Consider the following 21,962-nt stretch of genomic DNA (forward strand, 5'->3'; position numbering starts at 1 on the left):
GTGAGTGAGCAGCCCACCACTTGGCCTGGAGATCTTGGATTCGTCTTTTGTTGGAGTCAACAACCAGTGTACTGCCTGCCAGCCTTGAATTTCTCTGCCTCTTGCGCTTGCAGAAGTTAAGGCTGCCGCCAGCCCGACGTTTCCTCCAGGGACATTGGACTTGTTGGCTTCTATACGTTTGTGAGCAATTCTCCTAAGATAAATTTTCTCTCTCTCTCTCTCTCTATATATATATATGCTTTGTTGGTTTTTGTGTTTCTCTAGAGAACCCAATCTAACACAAGGTGTATGTATCATAGTTTGGTCATCCACTCTTCCACCGATGGGCACGTAGGTTGTTTCCATCTTTTTGCTATTGTAAATAGTGCTGTGATGAACATGAGTGTGCATATATATGTTCCTGTCCTGGCTCTCACCTCTCTAGGATATATACTTAATAATGGGATTGCTGGGTCAAATGGAATCTCCAATTCCAGCTTTCTAAGGAATCGCCATATTGCTTTCCACAGTGATTGTATCACTTCACAGTCCCACCAACAGAGAATGAGAGCCCCAATCTCTCCACATCCCCACCAGCATTTGTTATTTTCTGTCTCTTTGAACCTTGCCATCAGTGCTGGGGTGAGATAGTATCTCATTGTTGTTTTGATTTGCATCTCTCTGATGGCCAATGATTATGAGCATCTCTTCATGGCCACCTGAATATCCTCCTTGGTGAAGTGTCTGTTCATGTCTTTTGCCCATTTTTCAATTGGATTGTTAATTCCTTTGCTGTTGAGGCATTGGAGTTTTCTATAAATGTGAGATAAGTCCCTTGCCAGGTATGTAATTATTGGCCAATATGAATTTGTTGCTGTTATTTTTATTATGTACTTTTTCATGGTGTCAATTTCTTTGTTCCATATGATTTTCTATGATGAGCTTGTTTTTTTTATGAATCATGTTATCACTTCCTTCATTGCTATTGTTTTAGTATTTGTTGAATATTTATGCAGGTCTTTTTTGATGTGAAGGTTTATCTTTTTTTCTTTGAGATTACCCTGTGATTTATAATTTTCTTCCCAAGTTTAGAACAGTCTGTTTTTTCTTGTAGTTGTCTTAACTTCCCTACCATCTACAAGTTCTGTAATGACAGTTTTTTCCCTTTTTTTGTTTTGTAGTTGTCCTAATTTGTCAATTGATATCTCTGGTTCCCTGTTTACAATCTTGTAGGCTTATTTACTTTGGATAATTCCATAGCTGGGTTGGTTTCTGGATTATATCATCATGTGTATTAATAGTGAGTTGTTGTTGGCTGTTGTTGCTTCTCTGTCCAAAGGGCTTCCTTTAGCATCTGTTGTAAGGTTGGTCTGGTTTTAACAAATTCCCTGAATTTTTGCTTATCTGGAAATGTCCTAATTTTACCGTCATATTCGAGGGACAATTTTGCTGGGTACATAATTCTTGGTTGGAAATTTTTCTCTTTCAGTGTTTTATATATACCATCCCATTGTTATCTTGCCTGCATGGTATCTGCAAGAAATATGAGCTTAGTCTTATTGGTTGCCCCCTTGAAGGTAATTTTCGTTTTTCCTGTGCTGCTCTCATGATTTTTTCATTGTCTTTGGTCTTGATGAGTTTGATGATGATATGTCTGGGTGATTTTCTTTTAGGGTATATCCTGTTTGGCGTTCATTGGGCTTTCTGAATGGATATATTCTCATCTTTCATCATACCAGGAAAATTCTCTTCCAACAAATCTTCAAATATTTTCTCTGTGGTTTTATTTTTCTCTTCCTGTTCTGGAATTCCAGTGACACGTAGGTTATTCCTTTTAATTGAACCTTAGGCTTTCTTCATTTTGTTTTGATCTTTTTTCTGATTCATCCCTTTCCAAAGAAATGTTCAGGTATTTGCCTTCAATCTCACTGATTCTGTCTTCCGTTGATTCAGTTCTGCTCCTTTGTCCATTCAATGTCTTATCTATTTCTGAATATTTAGTATTAACCTTCTGGATTTCTTTGTGTAGATTTTGTATCATTGCTTATTTTAAATTTATTTTGTCATTTTGTTCTTGTATTGTCTTTGAAAATTGTTCTAGGGTTTTCTCTGTGTTTTCCTCTATTTTGTCAGTGTTTTCCTTGATCTGTCTCTCCATTCATTGAAGATACTTAAATATAATTCTTTTGAATTCCTTATCAGGGAGTTCCAATGCTGTGTCTTCCTCTGGGATGTGTTTTGGGTCTGTATCCTGGATCCTTGTTTCTCCTGCTTTATCTTGCTCTTTGTGTAGAATGTGATTCTCTGTTGTTTCCAAGGCATTGTGACATTTTTGTGTTTATATTTAATTGGTGATTGTATGTTGGAGTGACTTGCCCATGATTTTTGTTTTCTTTGTATGTTATCTATGCAAGCAGGGTACTGTGCTGTGCTCCTCTATTCTCTAGTTGACAGCACTTATACACTCACCACCTGCCTCCTTTCCTGTTGTCAGCCTCTTGTATGTCCCAGCCGACCTTTGCAAACAGAGCCTATTCTTAAGTCCCTGGAATCTGAATAAATCTTCTCCTGTCTTTTGCTTTCTTTATGGATGATGTTCTTGATATCATCTCACAATCCCTCTGGTTTTTGGTTATTGGTATTTGATGCATCAAATCTATTTTTTAAATGTCTCTAAATTTAGGAAGGATATAATCAAGGTCATATTTTGGCTCTTGGGGACGTCTTATAATTGTCTTCAGCTTCAACTTGAACTTGCATATGAGAAGTTGATAGTCTGTTCCACAGTCAGCTCCTGAACTTGTTTTGGCTGAAGATATGGAGCTTCTCCATTGCCTCTTACCACAGATGTAGTCAATCCGATTCCTGTGTACTCAGTCTGGTGAAGTCTACATGTATAGCCACTGTTTATGTTGCCTAAGGCACTCAACTGCTAACTAGAAGGCTGGCAGTTCAGATGCACCAGCACTCCTCGAAAGGAAGATTGGGAAATCTACTTCCATAGTGATACTGGCTTGGAAACCCAAGGAGGGGTCGCTGTCAGTTGGATCCAACTTAATGGCAGTGAGTTTGGTTTTTATGTTGTTGAAAAAAGGTATTTGCAACAAATAAGTCATTGGTCTTACAAAATTCTATAATGCGATCTCCAGCATAATTTCTATCACCAAGGCCATATTTTCCAACTACCAGTGATTCTTCTTTGTTTCTAACGTTTGCATTCTAATCACCAGTGATAATCAACACATCTTGATTGCACATTTGGTCAATCTCAGACTGCAGAAGCTGGTAAAAATCTTCAATTTCCTCATCTCTGGCTTTGGTGGTTGGTGCATAAATTTGAATAATAGTAGTATTAACTGGTCTTCCTTGTAGGCATGTGGATATTATCCTATTACTGATATCATTGTACTTCAAGATAGATCTTGATACATTGTTTGTGATGATGAATGCCATGCCATTCTTCTTCAATTTGTCATTCCTGGTGTTTAACAATAGTGCTGCCAAAACTGGATATCCATTTGCAGAAAAAGGGAACAAGATCCATACCTCACACTATACACAAAAACAAACTCAATATGGATCAAAGACCTAAACGTAAAACCCAAAACTATAAAAGTCATCAAACACAAAATAGGAACAAACTTAGGGGCCCTAATTTATGGCATAAACAGACTATCAAGCATAATCCAAAATGTACAAACTGCAGAAGAGAAACTAGATGACTGGGACCTTCTAAAAATTAAATTCTTATGTGCATCAAAAGACTTCTCCAAAAGGCTAAAAAGAGAACCTACAGATTGGGGAAAAAAAATATTTGACAATGGCTACATGACAAGGGATTTATCTAAAATTTATAGAAAATTTTAACATCTCAACTTCAAAAAGAAAAACAACCCACTTCAAAAATGGGCAAAGGACATGAACAGACACTTCACCAAAGAAGATATGTGGGCAGCCAACAAACACATGAAAAAATTTTTGCGATCTATGTCATTAGAGAGGTACAAATCAAAACAACAATGAGATATCATCTCATTTCAACAATGTGGTAGTTATGTTTTTGTGTCAACTTGGGTGGGCCTGGTTGAGTGGCTGGGCAGCTGGTGATAGTTATTCCCCATGATGAGACTGGCAATCAACTCCATGGTGGGATCTACCACAAATAGCTGAGTAGCTGCTTTGGGTAGTGGTCTGCTTCCTGCATATAAGCAAAAGCCTTGGGGAATGATCTCTAGCTTATGGCACGCATGGACCCTGCATGTAGCTGTGTCATTTTTCAGCAACCTGCCATGCTCTTCCAGCCTTGGGACTTACAATGGACTTGAGTTAATGGCCTGCATTGTGGTTTGGTAACATTGGGACTATGCCATTTTATTTGTCGACCTTGGGCTTGTTAGCCTCAGCAGCCAGTAGCTGCCTGAGTGAAGAGCTGCCTCTAGCTTCAGTGGGCTGGGAGTAAGAGGCAGAGCTGAAGCCCAAGTTTGAGGGGCTTTCACATAGCCCCTAGAGCCTAGCACTTTGAACTTGGACTTAAAGCCTCCAAACTGAGAGAATAAACTCCTATTTATTAAGGCCATCCCATTTGTGGTATATTCCTGTCAGAGTGGCACTAGGTAACCAGAACAAACAATAATTGCAAAGTTCAACAGGACAGAAAACAACAAATGCTGGCAAGGATCTGGAGAGATTAGAATCTCATACCCTGCTGGTGGGACTGTAGAATGGTATAACCACTGTGGAAAACAGTATGGCACTTCCTTAAAAAGTTGATAGAGCCTGGTGACACCCCTGAGACTATGGCACCTAGTTACCCTTCAGGTCTAGAACTGAACTCCCTCCTGTGGCTTCCAGCCAAACAATAGAGAGGTATATAGAGTGAATATTTACCTCAGGTAGATGCACTCCTTAGAATGCTCAATCATGGGAGAACAGAAGGGCAGTATTTGCACAGGGAGATAGCTCAAGAGGCAAGAATGCATAGGAAAGAAGGACATAGGGAAGAGTCAACTACAGGGAGGAAGTGGGAAAAGAGCTGTTACACTGTGGGGAATTACAGTCAGTGTCATGAAACAAAATGAATTTGCTCTGTAAAATCACCCAAATCACAACTTTACAAAAGGTGGAAATAGAAATATTATTTGATCCAGCAATCCCACTACTCGGAATATATTCTAAAAAGGTGAGATCTGGGACACAAATAAATAGATGTTTACACACACTTGTTCATCACAGCACTATTTACTATAGCAAAGAGATAGAAACCACCTAAGTGCCCATCAACAGATGAATGGATCACCAATCTAGGGTACATACATACAATAGAGTACTATGCAACATTAAAGAACAATGAAGAATCAGTGAATCACCTCATAATGTGGATGAACTTAGAGGACATTATGCTGGTGAAATAAGTCAATCACAGGAGGACAAACATTGTATAAGTCCATTATTGTAAAAAGTTAAGGACAGGTTTACACAGGGAAGGAAACTTCCTTTGTTGGTTAACAGGGATGAAGGGGAGAGGAAAAGAGGGAAAAGAGATGGATAAATAAGAGATAGGTTTGATATGGGTGAGGGAAAATGCAGTATAATAAAAGCATGTGACTAGCACAATATCACTAAGGAACAGGAAGACACAGAGAGGCATATAGACCACAAAGGCAAATACTATTGCATGCACAATGCTTCATTATCAGTAACAACAAACACTAATCTATGGGTGGATACATAGGTAGACAGCAATAGTATCAGTTATGGATAGGCAAATGGGAATATATCTACAACTATACATAGGTTTGGCAGACAATATTACCACATATGTATTTGTATGTGCTATAAAAGTTTCCACATGCAGTTTAAACATAACAGGAGACAAAGTTAGGATATCTTCTTAGGCACAAAAAAGAAGAAGATGGAAGGAATACGCTGAGTCACTGTAGCAAAAAGAAATGGTCAGCTTTCAACCATTTCAGGAGGTAGCATATGATCAGGAACCAACGATATCGAAGGAAGAAGTCCAAGCTGCACTGAAAGCATCAGTGAAAAACTAGGCTCCAGGAACTGATGGAATACCCACTGAGATATTTTAACAAATGGATGCAACACTGAAGGTGCTCACTTGTTTATGCCAAGAAATTTGGCCCACCAACTGGAAGAGATCAATATTTGTATCCATTGCAAAGAAAAGTGATCCCACGGAATGTGGAAATTATCTAACAATATGATTAAAATCACACACAAGTAAAATTTTTCTGAAGATAATTAAAAAAACAGTTGCCACAGTACATCAATAGGAAACTGCCAGAAGAGCATGTGGAATGAGGGATATCATTGCTGATGTCAGATGGATCTTGGCTGAAAGCATAAAATACCAGAAAGATGTTTTAAAAAACCCAAAAACCAAACTCATTGCCCTCAAGTCAGACCCGAGTCATGGCGACCCCTCCTTGGGTTTCCAAAGCAGTATCACTATGGAAGTAGATTGCCCAACCTTCCTTCCAAGGAGTGGCAGGTGGGTATGAACCGCCAGCCTTCTGGTTAGCAGTCAAAAGCAATCACTATGCAATTGCTAGAAGAACAAACAAATCTGTCTTGGAAGAAGTACAGCCAGAATGCTCCTTAGAAGCAAGAATGGCCAGATTTCATCTCTCATACTTCGGTCATGTTGTCAGAAGGGACCAGTCCCTGGAGGAGGATATCATAATGTGTAAAGTAGAGGATCAGTGAAAAATGGGAAGATCTTCAACAAGATGAATTGACAGAGTCTGTGACAATTATCTCAAGCATGACAATGATTATGAGGATGGCACAGGACCTGGCAGTGTTTTGTTCTGTTGTACTTAGGGTCACTATGAGTCAGAATCGACTTGATGGCACCTAACAACAATAGGAGCAAACATTGAAGACCCTGTTTGAGGACACAGGGACCCAACATATTCTCATCTGGGCCATCTTGACAGGGTTAAAGTGTCTGCAGAGGTTGGTCTGCTCTGGGGTAATTCTCGGCCCTGTTTTTCCCACATGGGGGATGGGAGAACCATGGAAAATGAGTAATACTTGGCTAAATCCAAGTTCTAAAAGTTTTTAAAATATGGAAAAAATAAATGAAGGAGAAGACTTTAAGCAACTAGCCATCCCTAGGAAATGGCTCTCCCAGTCCCCTGGCCCCATGCTTGTGTCCAGGCATCCTTCATGCAAAGCACCTAGTACACTGAACATCAGCCATTGATTAAGCACTGGTCCCTCCTAGGACACAGCGGTTCTTTGAGGGTAGGGATCACACTTTACTTGACTTTGTATCACCATCAGCTAGACAATGCCCAGCACATCATAAGCCCTCAATAAATGTTTGTGGCAAAAAGGAGGAAAGGAAGGAAGGAAGGGAGTAAGGAAGGGAGGGAGAGAAGGGAGGGATGAAACAAGAATTCACGCTTTGGAAAATCCCTGGGAGATTGTTTATCATGGACATCTTGACTCACCAGGGCCATCTTGGATCATTCTTAGGGCCATTTTGTTATGATTTCTCCTCAGAGAAGTACCGTAAAAGGCAAAGCCTTCTCTTCTCCATATATTTCTACCTCAGCCTACAGATAATGGGCTCCCATCAGAACTCCCCTGCAAACTTAGGAAATGTTGTAGAAAACATTTCTGGTTTTTTCCCACCCTTTCCTTGGTCTTCCCCTAGAGATGAAACAGCTAATGTAGTTGACAAGAGGCTGGTGTTTCTAGGCCATTTTGCCAGTGTATGGCTTACTTTTTTCCTCAAGAGAAGGAAAAGTCTCTTTCTCTCTCTTCATCCTCCTTTCCTCCCTCCTTATCCTTTTGGTTTAACGATCAGTAGGATCCTCTGGTCAGACTATCCCTGCAGTAAGGATGGTGAGGGAACACATCCCAATCTCTAGTTTCTTGGCCTAAATCTGGAGCAGAAGTGGTGGGTGGTCCATGTCCATGTCAGGCCTAAATTGAGACCTTTGGGAAATAAATCTGATATGCTGATTTCCAGACAGTATAAAACACCATGACAGGAAAGTGACTTTACTCTGTAAATTTTCACCCAAATCACAATAAAGAAAAAAAAAAAAAAAAAAACACCACCATGACAGCAGGAATGTTGCTTTGTTTGTTTGCTGCTGTATCTCTAGAACAATGCCTGCTCAAAGCTGGCATGTAGTCATTAAATGTCTGCTGAATAAATGAATTCCCATTTGGTGAAATTTTTTGTTGTTGTTTATACTGCTGGTCTGTATGGAGGAAGGGACAAGGGTCTAGTGATAATCCTAACCAAAATTATTTCTTGCTGTATGCTATTGACTGTGTATGCTATTGACTGTATACCATTGACTGTGTATGTTGAAATTGCACTGGTTATCAGAGGCGGAGGTGCAGTGCTCTGCGTGTTCCCAGCAGCATTTCTTTACACATTCAGTAAGCATTTAAATTACTGAGGAGGAATAGTCAGGGCACTATAAATAACTTCATAATAAATTTAAATAGCTGCTGCCAGCTGCTCTGTACTTATCACTTACACTGCTCTTTAAGGCTAAAAAGCACAGGCCCCTCATTAATAAAAAATGAGATTGTTTGAGACTGAGCGGCAAGTCCTTACTTGTTCTCTGATTGCAGGTAGAATCATCTCCAGGGATCCCGTTGGCATTCCACGCATAGGCCTTTATGGTATAAAGAGTTCCGGCATCTAAACTGCTGAATGTCAAGGAGGTGTTTGTAGTGTTCTCTTTCCATATTCTCCCCAAGCCATTGGCTCGCATAATGGACACAGAGAATCCAATTGCTGTGTAGACAGTTTCCCACTGCACAAGAATAGAGTCTGGACTTGGAGAGCTTACTTGTAGAATTGGTGCAGCCAATACTAAAAAGACAAAATGATATGTATTTGCATTAAGGAAGCCCAAAAAAGGATAATCCAAATTCAGAAACAAATAAATTGAAGCTGATTATTGATTATCCATATTATAATATAATGATTTGTTTTGCAAAAGAATCCTCAGCAGAGTCCATCAAATACTTGCTTATTTGAACCATAATCAACCCACAGCCATTGAGTTGATTCCGACTCATAGTGACTCTATAGTACAGAGCAGTACTGCCCCATAGGGTTTCCATGGCTGTAAATCTTTACAGAAGCAGACTGCCTCATCTTTCTCCTATGGAGTGGCTGGTGGGTTCAATCCACCAACCTTTTGGTTAGCAGCCCAATCCTTTAACCACAGTGACACCAAGCTCCTTCTTATTTATCTAGATGTGTTTTGATTATAAATGACTGGGCAAAGGAATGGGGAAAATGGAAACTCTAAATATGAGGCACTACTTTCAACAACTGAAGATGGTCAGAAATTAGATAAAACATCCCAGTAACCACAGTATAAATTGATGGGGAAATAATGGCTTATAGTATTTTAATGTGTATATTAACTTTTCAGAAATATACTTAGGTAAAACTTTATCAAATTAATTTTAAATAATAGTGATGACAAACCCCAAATGTTATTTGTTAATATATATGCCAGGCAGTTAAAGTACAGCAAAATCTTTCCTTCTTGTTCTTTATTTGGTCTGGTCTTTATGGTTATCAGGAGCTCTGGTGGTGCAGTGGTTAAAGCATTTGGCTGCTAACCAAAAGGTTGGTGGTTCAAACACACCAGACGCTTCTCAGTGGAAGTTGAGGCAGTCTGCTTCTGTAAAGCTGTAAGCTTTGGAAACCATATGGGGCAGTTCTACTCTGTCCTATACGGTCAGTAGGAGTTGGAGTCAACTTAATGGCAGTGGGTTTGGTTTGGTTATATGGCTTTCATCCTTTCAGAAATTCAAAGGAGGGATGCTTTTAAAGGCACCCCAAAATGGCTTTTATTTTCCAAAGCAAAGCATCTGGTATTTAAACACCACCTCCTCCACAGATATCTGAGTTCTCAAAATATATCATTCTGGAACCAGAGTTGTAGACACTCAGGTGATGCCAAATCACATTTTGCATTTCTCTGCAGCATCATTATAAATGATACAGGTCACAAGCAAATGCTTAACATAGGAAGAGCACCAGCTACCTGTCTTTGCCTGCTTTGGAGGTGATGCCTGGCTTCTCCCAGTAGCACTGATGGATCTGATGGTGATTTGGTACAAGGTCGCAGCCTTCAAGCCTGTCACGGTGCCTGGGGAATCGGCCACCATAGTTTCAATGACTGTGTCCCCATCTCTGGCTGCGAGGAGGTAACTAGTAGCCCCTGGCACTGTAATCCATTCCACCGTGATACTGCTGCTGATTTTTGAATATGCCTGGTCAATGGTGGGTATTTCAGGAGCTGAAACAGATTTTGAGGTTGTACATTAGCCAGAATGCATACAGGGATCACTTCTCTGATCACTTCACATTTCATACTAAATCATTCTCCTACTATCGTCAGATATAAGCTTTGCCATTATTTTCCAGATCAGGAGAAACCAAGAAAAAGAAAGGCAAGCGGGTGTCCAAAAAGAGAGCCAGAAGGCCCAAATCCAAAGCCCAATCCTCAACTCTCATTCTGTGACAGAGTTTCAAAGAGTATTTTCCTAGTTACTTTGTGGGATAATTTGTACTTTGGGTACTTTGGAAAGTTCAGTAAGATTGGGAGGTGTTTGTGGGAAAGGACTCTTTCCTATTTGAGGGACTTTATCTTCTCTAGCTTGGCATTCTGTGAGTTTCCTGGCCTGCTTTACAGGGTAACTCCCCTCTTGTCCCATGACTGGGAAATACTGCCTCCAGCTAGGCTCCACTTCCACCCCTACCCCCACCCACTCCCTGTGGCTATGGCCAACAACTTCATGCACTTTGCAGGTTTCTCAAATGGCATTTAAAGTAATGAAGTAATCCCTCAGAAACAGCCAAACACCTTGTGAGAGAGAACCACTGGGTCTATTGACTCGGGACCATAGTATTGGGAGACACCAGGCTCAACTGGCACAACATAATACATAAAAATCTCACTCCACAACCTGCTTTGGTGAGTAGCAATTGGGGTCTTAAAAGCTTTCAAGCAGCCATCTAAGATGCAGCTAATGGTCTCCTCTCATCTGAAGCAAAGAAGAGTGAAGAAAACCAAGGGCATTGGGAACAATCAGCCCTAAGATATGATGGACCTCAAGACCAGAAGAACTAGATGGTGTTCAGCTACCAATGCCAACCATTTGGGAGGGATCAAAACTGGAGATCCTGGATAGAGTGGGAGGAAAAACACGGAACAAAATTCAAAAACACAATAACAACCAGAATTACCGGTCAGATGGAGTCCGGTGGGACTCCCAACGTTATGGCCCTGGGATGCACTTCAGGCCTGGGATAGGACTCACTCCCAAGGGCTGGCTCTCAGCCCAACAGTAGAAAGACTTACATGCAGAACACCCAACCCAGGGCAATGCACCCACCTACTCTACGGAGATACACCCCTTAGAGCAGTCGAGCATGGGGTACCAGAGGGGCAGCAATCACATGGAAGGAAAGCTGGACAGACAGGAGTGCATGGTTAAGAAGGGCACTGGGAGGGGGGCAGTTACTGGGAAGTGAGAGGAGGAGAGTGGGTTAGGGTTGGGGATGGTAATTGGGGAGTGAAACCAAATGTAAAAGAACTGTTCAATGTAAAACATTTCAATAGTTTTCAAGTAAAACTGTTCAATGTAAAAATTCTGCTCTGTAAATTTGCACCCAAAACACAATTTTAAATAAGTAAATAAATAAAATAATGGTGGAAGGAGGGGAATTCTTTTTGCAATTATTCCAAAATGCTTTCTTTCATATTTTCAGAGTAGAAAAGAAATTAATATTCTTCTCTATAAAATAAAGATAAACTTTAATCTCTCCTCTATCAAAGTACCTGCCTCATAAAGAGAAATGAAATCCTTACACATGCTACAGCATTCATGAACATTGAAAACATGTGGAGTGAAGTAAGTCAATCACAAAAGGACAAATGATGTATGATACCACTTATATAAAAATTCTAGAATAGAATATTTGAATTTTATCCCCCCAAAATATGTGTTATAAATCCTACTCCTACCTGTGGTTATAATCCCATTTAGAAATGAGTTTTCTTTGTTAAGAGGCCATATGGGTGCAGGATGTGTTTTAAGCCAATCACCTTTGAGATATAAAAAAGAGCAGATTAGGCACAGTAAGGCAGCAGAGATGGAGGAAGATAGATGCCATGCCACATGAGAATCACAAAAGAGCCAAGGAATAGAAGTTGAAGAGACAAGAACCATCCCCCAGAGCTCCCAGAGAGAGAAAGCCTTCCCTTAGAGCCAGTGCCCTAGCTTTGGTCTTCTAGCCTCCTACACTGTGAAAAAATAAATTTCAGTTTGTTAAAGCTACCCCCTTGTGGTACTTCTGTTATAGCAGCATTAGATAACTAAGACAATAGGCAAATGTACGGAGACTAAACTTTATTAGTGGTGACCAGGATGGGAGGAAAGGGGAAAAGAGGAGGCATTGTTTAGGAAACAGTTTCTGTTTATGGTGATGGAAAATTTGGCAGTGGATAGGGTGATGGTCATCCAACAAGATTAATATAATTGGTGTCACTAAATTGGTTGGGCAATCCTACTTCCGTAGTGATACTGCCTCGGAAACCCAAGGAGGGGTCGCTATGAGTCGGGGCCGACTTGACGGCACATAACTACAACAACAACAAATTGTACATAGGAGCTCTGGTGGCATAGTGCCTAAGGCATTTGACTGCTAACCAGAAGGCTGGCAGTTCAAACCCACCAGCCACTCTTCAAAGGAAGGTTGGACAATGTACTTCCATAGAGATAACGCCTCAGAAACCCAAGGAGGGGTCACTATGAAATTGTACATGTGGAAAATGTACAATTTTATGGTATATAAATTTTATGATACACACACACACACACACACATATATATAAGCTCTGGTGCTGTAGTGGTTAAGGCATTTGGCTGTCAACCAAAACTCTATGTTTCTAATCCACCAGCTGCTCCTTGGAAGAAACATGAGGCAATCTGCTTTTGTAAAGATTTGTAGCCTTGGAAACCCGAAGAGAGTCACAATGAGTCATTTTAAAGACAAGGTCATTATGCAGAAATTGGCATTATATGAAAATGCAGGATGATCACATCAGATCACAACAAGGAGGATGACTACATCATTACATAACTACCAGATTTCATCATTGCATAACTGCCAAACCATTGAGAATCGTGGCCCAGCCAAGTTGACACATAACCTTAACCATCACAGCCAGCATTACTCTCACCTCACACCTCAGCATTCATCACTGCCAGACATATGTCATTAATGTGCAAAATAGTCAAATATTAGATTTTTTACTAATGTCATGAATGTGAAATATCAGATAATGAGATAGTCAATAGTGAGAAGTAGGTGTATTTGCAACAATAAAACAAACAAACAAACTCCTGCCTTGGGATAAAATGAGATGCCATTATCTTTCCTCACCTGGGCCTGGTCATGATTTTCTAGGGGGATGTGTATGCTACACCATGAGTTTATAGACTTGCTGTGTGTGAAGTTGTTCTTACACTTTTGGTAATGTGGTAATCAACTGGATTACTTCACAAAAATCCACAGACACAAAAATGTCCTGGATGTAGGAGATCCAAGTAGAAGAAAAGGTCAAACCAAAATAGCTGGGTTTTCAGTTAGAAACTGGCATTTGGCCTTTTGAATTGAGTATACTCCACTTGCTCGGTAGACTCACTATATGCAAAATTCAAAACTAAAGGGCAAAACAAACAAACAAAACTCTAGGGCAAAGAGGGAGAAAGAGTAAATACAGACCAAATATGTGATTCACAAGTATCGACTCCTTGGCCCCACCCAGCCCCCATCTGCCAAATCCCTATACACATATCACAACCTTCTCTTTGTGTACCAATAGCCCAGCGAGTTGGCTTTGGCACCAACTCAGAAATAATCATGCTACAAAAATGAACAAAGTCTCCACTGTGCACTGACCAGACATTCCTTGAACATCACCCAGGCCTGTCTCCTTTGCCAGTGAAAGAAAATTAAGATGGTCATTTATGCTGAGGAACAGTCACAGACCTGCTGATCTTAGCCATTTGCCAGCAGAAGCTGAATCTGTAGGTAGGGCTTGTGTCTGCTCTCCCCTCGGCAGAATATAAAACTCCTGCAGGGGCTCCCACTTTCATCCCATCTCCGCACACATCTGTCCCTGCTTCCCATTTATTGGTCCTCTGTTTTATGCTTCCTTTCCTTTAACCATGTGCCTGTCTCTCAATTCCTTTTGTTTCATTTGTTCTTACAGTTTATCATATCTCCTCTATTAACCAGTCCTGCTTATTGGAATGGGACTTCCTAGAAAAATAAAAACCAATCTAGCTATATACATGAGGCCTGAGAGTGTATTCATGGAGTGCTGTCAAAGACATCTAAAAGGCAAGCATGACACAGACTATCTCCCCACAGGAGAGCCTGAGAACTCCACAACACTTACCCTATTGAATTGAGCTAGGAGACGCACAATTGTCTGGAAGGAATAATACATGAAGCCAGTACCAGCAGGATAAAACACAGAGTTGTGTGGTGGAAAAATAGAACAGGATTTGGATTCAAGAACTCTGGCTTTGAGCCCTGGCACTGTTATTAACTTTTGACCTCTTCTAGTCTCAGTTTTCTCCCTTGAGAAATGAGGAATATTAATAATACCTGTATCTTAAGATTATTGTAACAAGTGAAAGAGTATATGGAAGGGAACTTTGAAAGCTATTAAAGGTAACGTGTATGTATGTGTGTGTGTGTACTGGGACAAGCAAGTTTTGATGAGTTACGAGAAAAAGAGATAGTTTGGAAAAGCCATGGAGGGGTGCTGATGAAAGTGAGACTCTGGGGAGTCTGGGGCTAGCACAAGCTGGAGAGACAGATGGCCTGTTTTACAGTTGTTGATCCAGGCAGGATCTGACCGGCACCAGCAATGAGCAAAGATCAGCCCCTCTGTGCTGTGTTCCCTTTTTAAGAGATGAGAATCTTGAGTGACATGTGTTAGGCTTTATGAGTTAGCAGCAGTTACTTGGTCTTCCTTACCTCCGTGTTTAGTCTACTTACTCGAATGATTAAAGAGAAATCTTTAATTCCCTACATCAGTCAACAGTAAAAACAAAACAAAACAAAACAAAAAAAAGCTTTGATTCTTGGCTTCTGTGCATTCTACCAACTGAAAGAGATCTAAATTAGCCCACATGGCACCAGTGGCCAGACACACATATAAAACCACACATATAAACTCAATAAGAATCAAAATACACACATCCAAAATGAAACCTCCTACACAGCATCAATAAAATACATCACATCTATTGAAAAGCCAGGACAAATCAATAAGTGGCATCATCATTGTCTTGGCTTACCCTGCCCTTTTCCAGAGCACTTGAGTAGTGTGGATGGTGTGGAACTGAAAGGGAGCCAATTCTGAGGGCTCAGTATGTCCTGAGTGCTGGGACCCTTCTAAGATATCACAGAGCTATATTTCATCAGCCCAAAGGACATTTCTTGAAAATCACTTTGTATATAGCCAAAAAGTTCTTCCCATAGCTTCCTGGCCAATTCTGAAAATTTCTCAAGAAAAAGATAAGTGATAAGAGAAAAGCAGGAGATACTACTAATAAAATCTCCACTGAAGATGCAAGAATATTATGGATTTTATAGCTCAGTAACGTATCTACATTAAATTAATTAAAGAATTATCTTTCCACTTTCTTTTCTGTGGTATACACAAAATAATAAATCAAAATTGTTCTCATTTACTAAACCACTGAGAGTTTATTGGTGATATAATCAATATTATATGATTCCTACAGATTAATCTAAATTTCATTAAGCTCAAGGTTCCAAGCTTAGGTTTCTGGAATGTAAGAGCTAGGAGAGGCTTCTAGAGCAATTACCTTTGCCTTCAGTCATTTATTCAAGAAACATGGTGATCAAGTCTTTGTAAGAGAAAACCATTTTCTAGCTCTGATTGACCATAATTTATACTTTAAGAATTCAATACTCTGAAATGTAGAATCCTTTTTAATTAAAGTAGAGAATCTTGAAAATTTAATAAAAAACAGCCTTTCTAGCTTTCTCCTTTAATTCTCCTGAATATGCATTTTAAGTTATTGTAAATCAGATTCTTCACTATCTGTGACTACAATTTTGCTTCTTTGACTGGAATGTTAGTCATTGCAATATTTTACACATGGCTAACTGAGCTCTGGTAGCACAGTTCCTAAGGGATCTGACTGCCAACCAGAGAGGTTGGTGGTTCAAACCCACCAGCCACTCTGCAGAAGCAAGAATGGGCAATCTACTTCCGTAAAGATTTATCAAACTAACCAAACTCACTGCCATGAAGTCAATTGGACTCATAGCAACCCTTCCTTGGGTTTCTGAGGCAGTATCTCTACAGAAGCAGATTGCCCGATCTTCCTGCCCAGGAATGGCTGGTAGGTTTGAACTGCCAGCCTTCTGGTTAGGAGTCAAATGCCTTAGGCACTAGGTTACTAGAGCTCCCAACCCAATGAGGGTCGCTATGAGTTGAAATTGACTCGATGGCAGTGGGTTTGGTTTTTTCGGTTTAACTGTACATGAGAAAATGCATGACTACACCACTACTATACATTATACTACTCAGTGGGGATACCTTACCAGAAACTTGTCTTTTAAGTTTAATCCATTAATTGCTCTTACCAGTTATCATCTCATAGTACCTGACAAAGTAGTTAGCACACAGTAAGTGTTTAGGAACTGTTGGTTCCCCCCACACCTCCCCCCCTTTGAATAGTCACTGTGGGTTGGAATTGACTCAATTGCAGTGGGTTTGGTTCTTTGGTTATAGCCATTATATTTCAGAGTAGCCATGAATTAACAACGGAAAGTAAAATCAAATATGGAGGAGAAAACTTGCTTTTCAGGAAAGCTTACCTGTTTTTGCTGAAGCAACCTGAAACGGAAAGTTTAGAACATTAGAACCTCAAAGGAAAACACTATTTTGTAAAATATAAAACATGAATCAGAACAATAATAAATTACTCACAGCATTTTTATGGCATAATGTGAGTTTTCTTTCAAGCCATTCAGAGTATTTATTTGCACAAGTCATTTCCCAAACTCAAATCTGTTGCAAAGCAATCCTAAATCGAATTTAGAAGTTGGCGGTAGATCACATTACTATTTCATTTTTCTCCCTGAATCTACCTATTGAACTAAGTTAAGAGCTGATGACAGATTTCTCAGAAATCTTTGTTCTTAAAATAAAATGATAATCTTGTTTTCTTTCTCTAGCACATTGCATTACATTTCAAACACACAAATGTAAACGATCTTGATATTGTCCATAAGTGTCGACTTCTATCTTCCCACCTCCCAGCCCTCAAAAAAGAGAGAAAGATCATGATTTTTTTTTTTCTAAATAGTTGCAGGTAAATTGGGATGTTGAACTCACCATTTTAAGACACATAAGACAGAATCCAGTCAAAGACAAACATTTCTTCAGTCCACCAGCCATCCTGTTGGACATAACACTAACGCGGCACTGAACGAAGTGACTAGGGTCCTCTTTGGTCCCTATGAAGCAGCACCATTGGTCTCTGGGTTGTGGGGCTGTGATTCTGGGAAGTAGCTCCTCCCCTTTAGTGTGGAGCTGACTTGTAACTAGGGACACCTGGAGACTGGCAGGGACAGGTATTGTTGCAAAGACTGAAAAAAAAAAAAAAAAAAAAAAGAGAGAGAGAGAGATTTGGAGAAATCCATACCAAGTGAGCCAAGAAAGTTCTGTAACCTAGGTTTCAAGGTAACGTGTAGAATGCCCTCCTTCTCTTTAAATGTTTTTATTTTAAAAAATAAAAATTTCATAAAGCTTTACAGAGATTAGTTGATACAGTGGGATGATCATCTTGAAACTCAGAAATCCTGACCAGTTTTTTGTTTTGTTTAGTTTTTTGCTTTCATTTGTTGTTGTTGTTTTGGTCAAAAATGACCAGTCCTACTGCCTGCATAGCTTTAATATCTAAGATCAAAGAGTAACTGCGTATCTCTGCACTGAGGAGGTTAGTGGGAAGTCCCAGATAAGCACATTAAATACATCCACTCCCAGTACTACCCTTCAGTTCCAGTGCTTTTGAGTTCTAGAGCCATCTTCCTAGTTCAGACTTCATAATAATTAGCATTTAAACCAACACTATAGTATTTCATCCTAACTATTATGGATTAAATCATATGCCTGCCAAAATGAAGCCATCACTACAATACCATTATTATGTCTTTCATCCCTATGAGTTTCTTCTTGTACTTTTGTAATCCTTCTTTCATGCCCCTCCTCCCTGCCCCTCCTCATCCCCAGGCAACTATTGATTTCCTTTGTATTTTTAGAATAATTTGCATTTTCTAAAATGTTATATTTTTGAATCAAATAATATGTATTCTTTTTTGTCCAACTTCTTTCACTCAATATAATTGTTTTGAGATTCATCCATGCTATACACAAAAAAACCAAACTAACTGCAATCAAGTCCAATCCGACTCATATTGACCCCTCCTTATATTTCCAAGGCTGTATCACTACGGAAGTAGATTGCCCAACATTCCTTCTGAGGAGTGGCTGGTGGGTTTGAACCTCCAACCTTCTGGTTAGCAGTCAAATGCCTTAGGCACTATGCCACCAGACCTCCCTTATTATTTAATCCTAACTATTATGCATTAAATCATATGCCTGCCAAAATATGTTGAAATCCTAACCACTGTACCTGTGAATGTGACCTTGTTGGAGATAGATTTTTTCTTTTGTTATTAGTTAACAGGTCATCCTGGAGTAGGATGAATCCTAGTCCTAATGTCTCTGAGTGGTGTTTTATAAAGGAGAGAGGAGACATGAAGACAGAGACACACAGGACAGAGGGGAAGACAGACACTGTAGAAGCAGATCCATCTGTAACCAACAAAGGAATATTAAGGATTGCCAGCAGCCACCAGAAATGAGCAGAGGAGCATGGTACAGTTCTTCTAAACGTCCTCAACAGAAATCAACGCAGCCGATACCCTGATTTGGACTTCTAGCCTCCAGAACGGAAACAAAAACTTTTTATTCTTTAAAGCCACCCACTTTCTGGTATTTTGTTGTGGCAGTCCTAGGAAACTAAGATACTAACAGTAAACATGTAAGTAAATGAGTAATAAAAGTACTTAACTGACTGGTCCTGAATCTTGTATCAAATGGTAGAGCTGAAATTAAAATGACCTTTTCTAACAACAAAGATAGGGTAAAAGGGGCAGGATTTACCCTCTCTGACTTTAAGACTTAAAATAAAATGACAGTAATTAAGATAGGGTGGTGGTAGCATCAAAATAGAAAGATCAATGTGATAAAATAGTTCAAAAATGGACCCACATATATATGGACAATTGCTATTTGACAAAAGTGCACAGGCAATCAAATGGAGAAAGTTAGTCTTTTCATGGATTGTGCTAAAACAATTGGAAAACTATATGCAAAACACAAATTTTGATCTTTACCTCATGTTAATCGTAAAAATTCACTCAAAATGGATTATAGACCTAAAACTATGAAATTTCTAGAAAAAAAAGAAAAGGTCTTCATGATCTTATTGTATAGGCAAAGATTTCTTAGATGTAATATGAAAGCATGATCTATTAAAAAATATTTGGGTGAAGTGGACTTCATCAAAATGAAGAACTTCTGCACCATTAAGAGAATGAAAAATAAGCCACAGACTAGAGGAAACTATTGACAAATCCACTATCTGATAAAAGACTTGTACACAAAATATACATATATACATGTTTGTGTGTGTATGTATGTATGTATATCTGTTCTCAAAACTCAAGAAAACAACTCAATGAAAATGGGAAAAGATTTGAACAGACACATCACAAAAGAAGATGTACACATGGAAAATAAGAACATGAAAAATATTTCGTTAGGGAAATGCAAAGTAAAACTATAATGAGATAATACCACTATATATACTTATTTGTTGTTATTTGCCATCGAGTTGGCCCCGACTCCTAGCGACCCCTCCTTGGGTTTCCGAGGCAGTTATCACTACGGAAGTAGGATTGCCCAACCTTCCTTCCGAGGAGTGGCTGGTGGGTTTGAACCTCCAGCCTCCTGGTTAGCAGTCAAGTGCCTTAGGCACTAGATTTTTATAATTAGTAAGACTACCTATATCAAGTGTTGGCAAGGGTGTCAAGCAACTGAAAATCTCATACCTGGTGAAAATGTAAAATGGTACAACCATTCTGGAAAACAATTTGTTTCTTTAAAAGCCCTACCATCAAATCATTTCACTCCTGGGTATTTGTCCAAGAGAAATGAAAGCATATGACCATACAAAAACTTATACATGAGTATTCATAGTAGGATTATTAGTAATTACCCCAAAATGAAAGGAAACTAACTGTCCATCGACCAAGGTGAGTGAGAAACAAAAGGAATACTACTCAGCAATAAAAAGGAATGAAATATTGGCACACAGTATAGCATGGATGGGGGAGCTCTGGTCGCTTAGTGCCTAAGGCATTTGACTGCTAACCAGAAGGCTGGTGGTTCAAACCCACCAGCCACTCCTCAGAAGGAAGGTTGGGCAATCTACTTCCGTAGTGATACCACCTTGAAAACCCAAGGAGGGGTCGCTATGAGTTGGATCCAACTCGATGGCACATAACAACAGCACTATAAGAGACTAAAAGAGACCTACAGAAATGGAAAGGCTATTTCCTTTGTGGATGGGCCATATTTCTTTTAAATATTAGTTTCCCTTTTGGAATATTTACTGCCAATTTTTTTGTTTTGTGTTTTTACCAAGCTGTTCTACATTCTTTAAAAATACACCTGTTAGTAGTTGAAGAGATAGGTCTAAGCCAGACGGTGGAGGACATTTTATGCCATTCTAAGGAGCTTGAACTTTGTCCCAAATGAGCTGTTGAAGGATTTCAAATCAGAGGGTCACGTGTTTAGATGCACTTTTCCAGAATATCACAGCTAGCATGGAACAGAAGTAGAGAGACCTCCTAGAAGACTCTTGCAGTCATCCAGAAGAAAGGTAAAAAAAGCCAGAACTAAAGTAGTGAGTGAAGGAGTTCTGGTAGCATAGTGCCTAAGGCATTTGACTGCTAACCAGAAGGCTGGTGGTTCAAACCCACAAGCCACTCCTCAGAAGAAAGATGGGGCGATCTACTTCCTTAGTGATACTGCTTCGGAAACCCAAGGAGGGGTCGCTATGAGTCGGGTCCGACTCCATGGCAATGGCTGCCCTTTTTGTATAGCATGGATGGGGAGCTCTTGTGCATAGTGCCTAAGGCATTTGACAGCTAACTAGAAGGCTGGCAGTTCAAACCCACCAGCCACTCCTTGGAAGGAAGATTGGGCATCTACTTCCGTAGTTATACTGCCTCAGAAACCCAAGGAGCGGATGCAATGAGTTGGGTCTGACTCGACGGCAAATAACAACAACAGAAGAGAATATTGGGAGGATTGAGTTGTAGTTTTTATATGGCAGTTAGGGAAGACATCCATCACTGAGATGCTTGAACACAGGCCTAAGAGAAGTGAGAGTGAATTCTTTGGAAATCTAGGAAAAGAGCATGCCAAGCAGAGAAAGAGGGAAGACAAAGGCCTTGAGGAGGGAGAGGGCTTGATTTTTGTTGTTGTTATTTGCCGTCGAGTCAGCCCTGACTCATAGCGACCCCTCCTTGGGTTTCAGAGGCAGTATCACTACGGAAGTAGGATTGCCCAACCTTCCTTCCGAAGGGCTTGATTAGAACTGTGCAAACACTGATTCCACCAGCTGCCAGCAGTGTTAGTAGCTGACAGCTCTAACACTTTCTAACTCTAACCCTGTCTCAGATTTACTCTTGCAAATGAGAGCTGCATTTCTCAAAGTGACAACCCCTTCCCTGGGGCAGCCACATCCAATAACTGGTGGGTGAAGGAATAAAA

At 39.9% G+C, this 21,962-nt stretch overlaps 1 protein-coding gene across 1 annotated transcript in view; it reads right to left on the reverse strand.

The window, feature by feature from the left end:
- The window catches only part of FNDC7 (fibronectin type III domain containing 7), a 42,892-nt gene extending 25,379 nt beyond the window's left edge, over positions 1 to 17,513 (reverse strand). Inside the window, exons 1-4 of the mRNA XM_042782097.1 lie at positions 17,451 to 17,513; positions 16,931 to 16,949; positions 10,038 to 10,292; positions 8,585 to 8,845 (exon numbers count right to left, since the gene is read on the reverse strand). Coding sequence (XP_042638031.1) covers positions 8,585 to 8,845; positions 10,038 to 10,292; positions 16,931 to 16,949; positions 17,451 to 17,513 — 598 coding nt within the window. The remainder of the gene's footprint in view (positions 1 to 8,584; positions 8,846 to 10,037; positions 10,293 to 16,930; positions 16,950 to 17,450) is intronic.
- Between the last annotated feature and the right edge of the window lie 4,449 nt (positions 17,514 to 21,962).

Source organism: Orycteropus afer, unplaced genomic scaffold, assembly GCF_000298275.1.
Source record: "Orycteropus afer afer isolate SDZICR_OR568_19922 unplaced genomic scaffold, OryAfe1.0 scaffold00010, whole genome shotgun sequence".
Classification (NCBI taxonomy): domain Eukaryota; kingdom Metazoa; phylum Chordata; class Mammalia; order Tubulidentata; family Orycteropodidae; genus Orycteropus; species Orycteropus afer.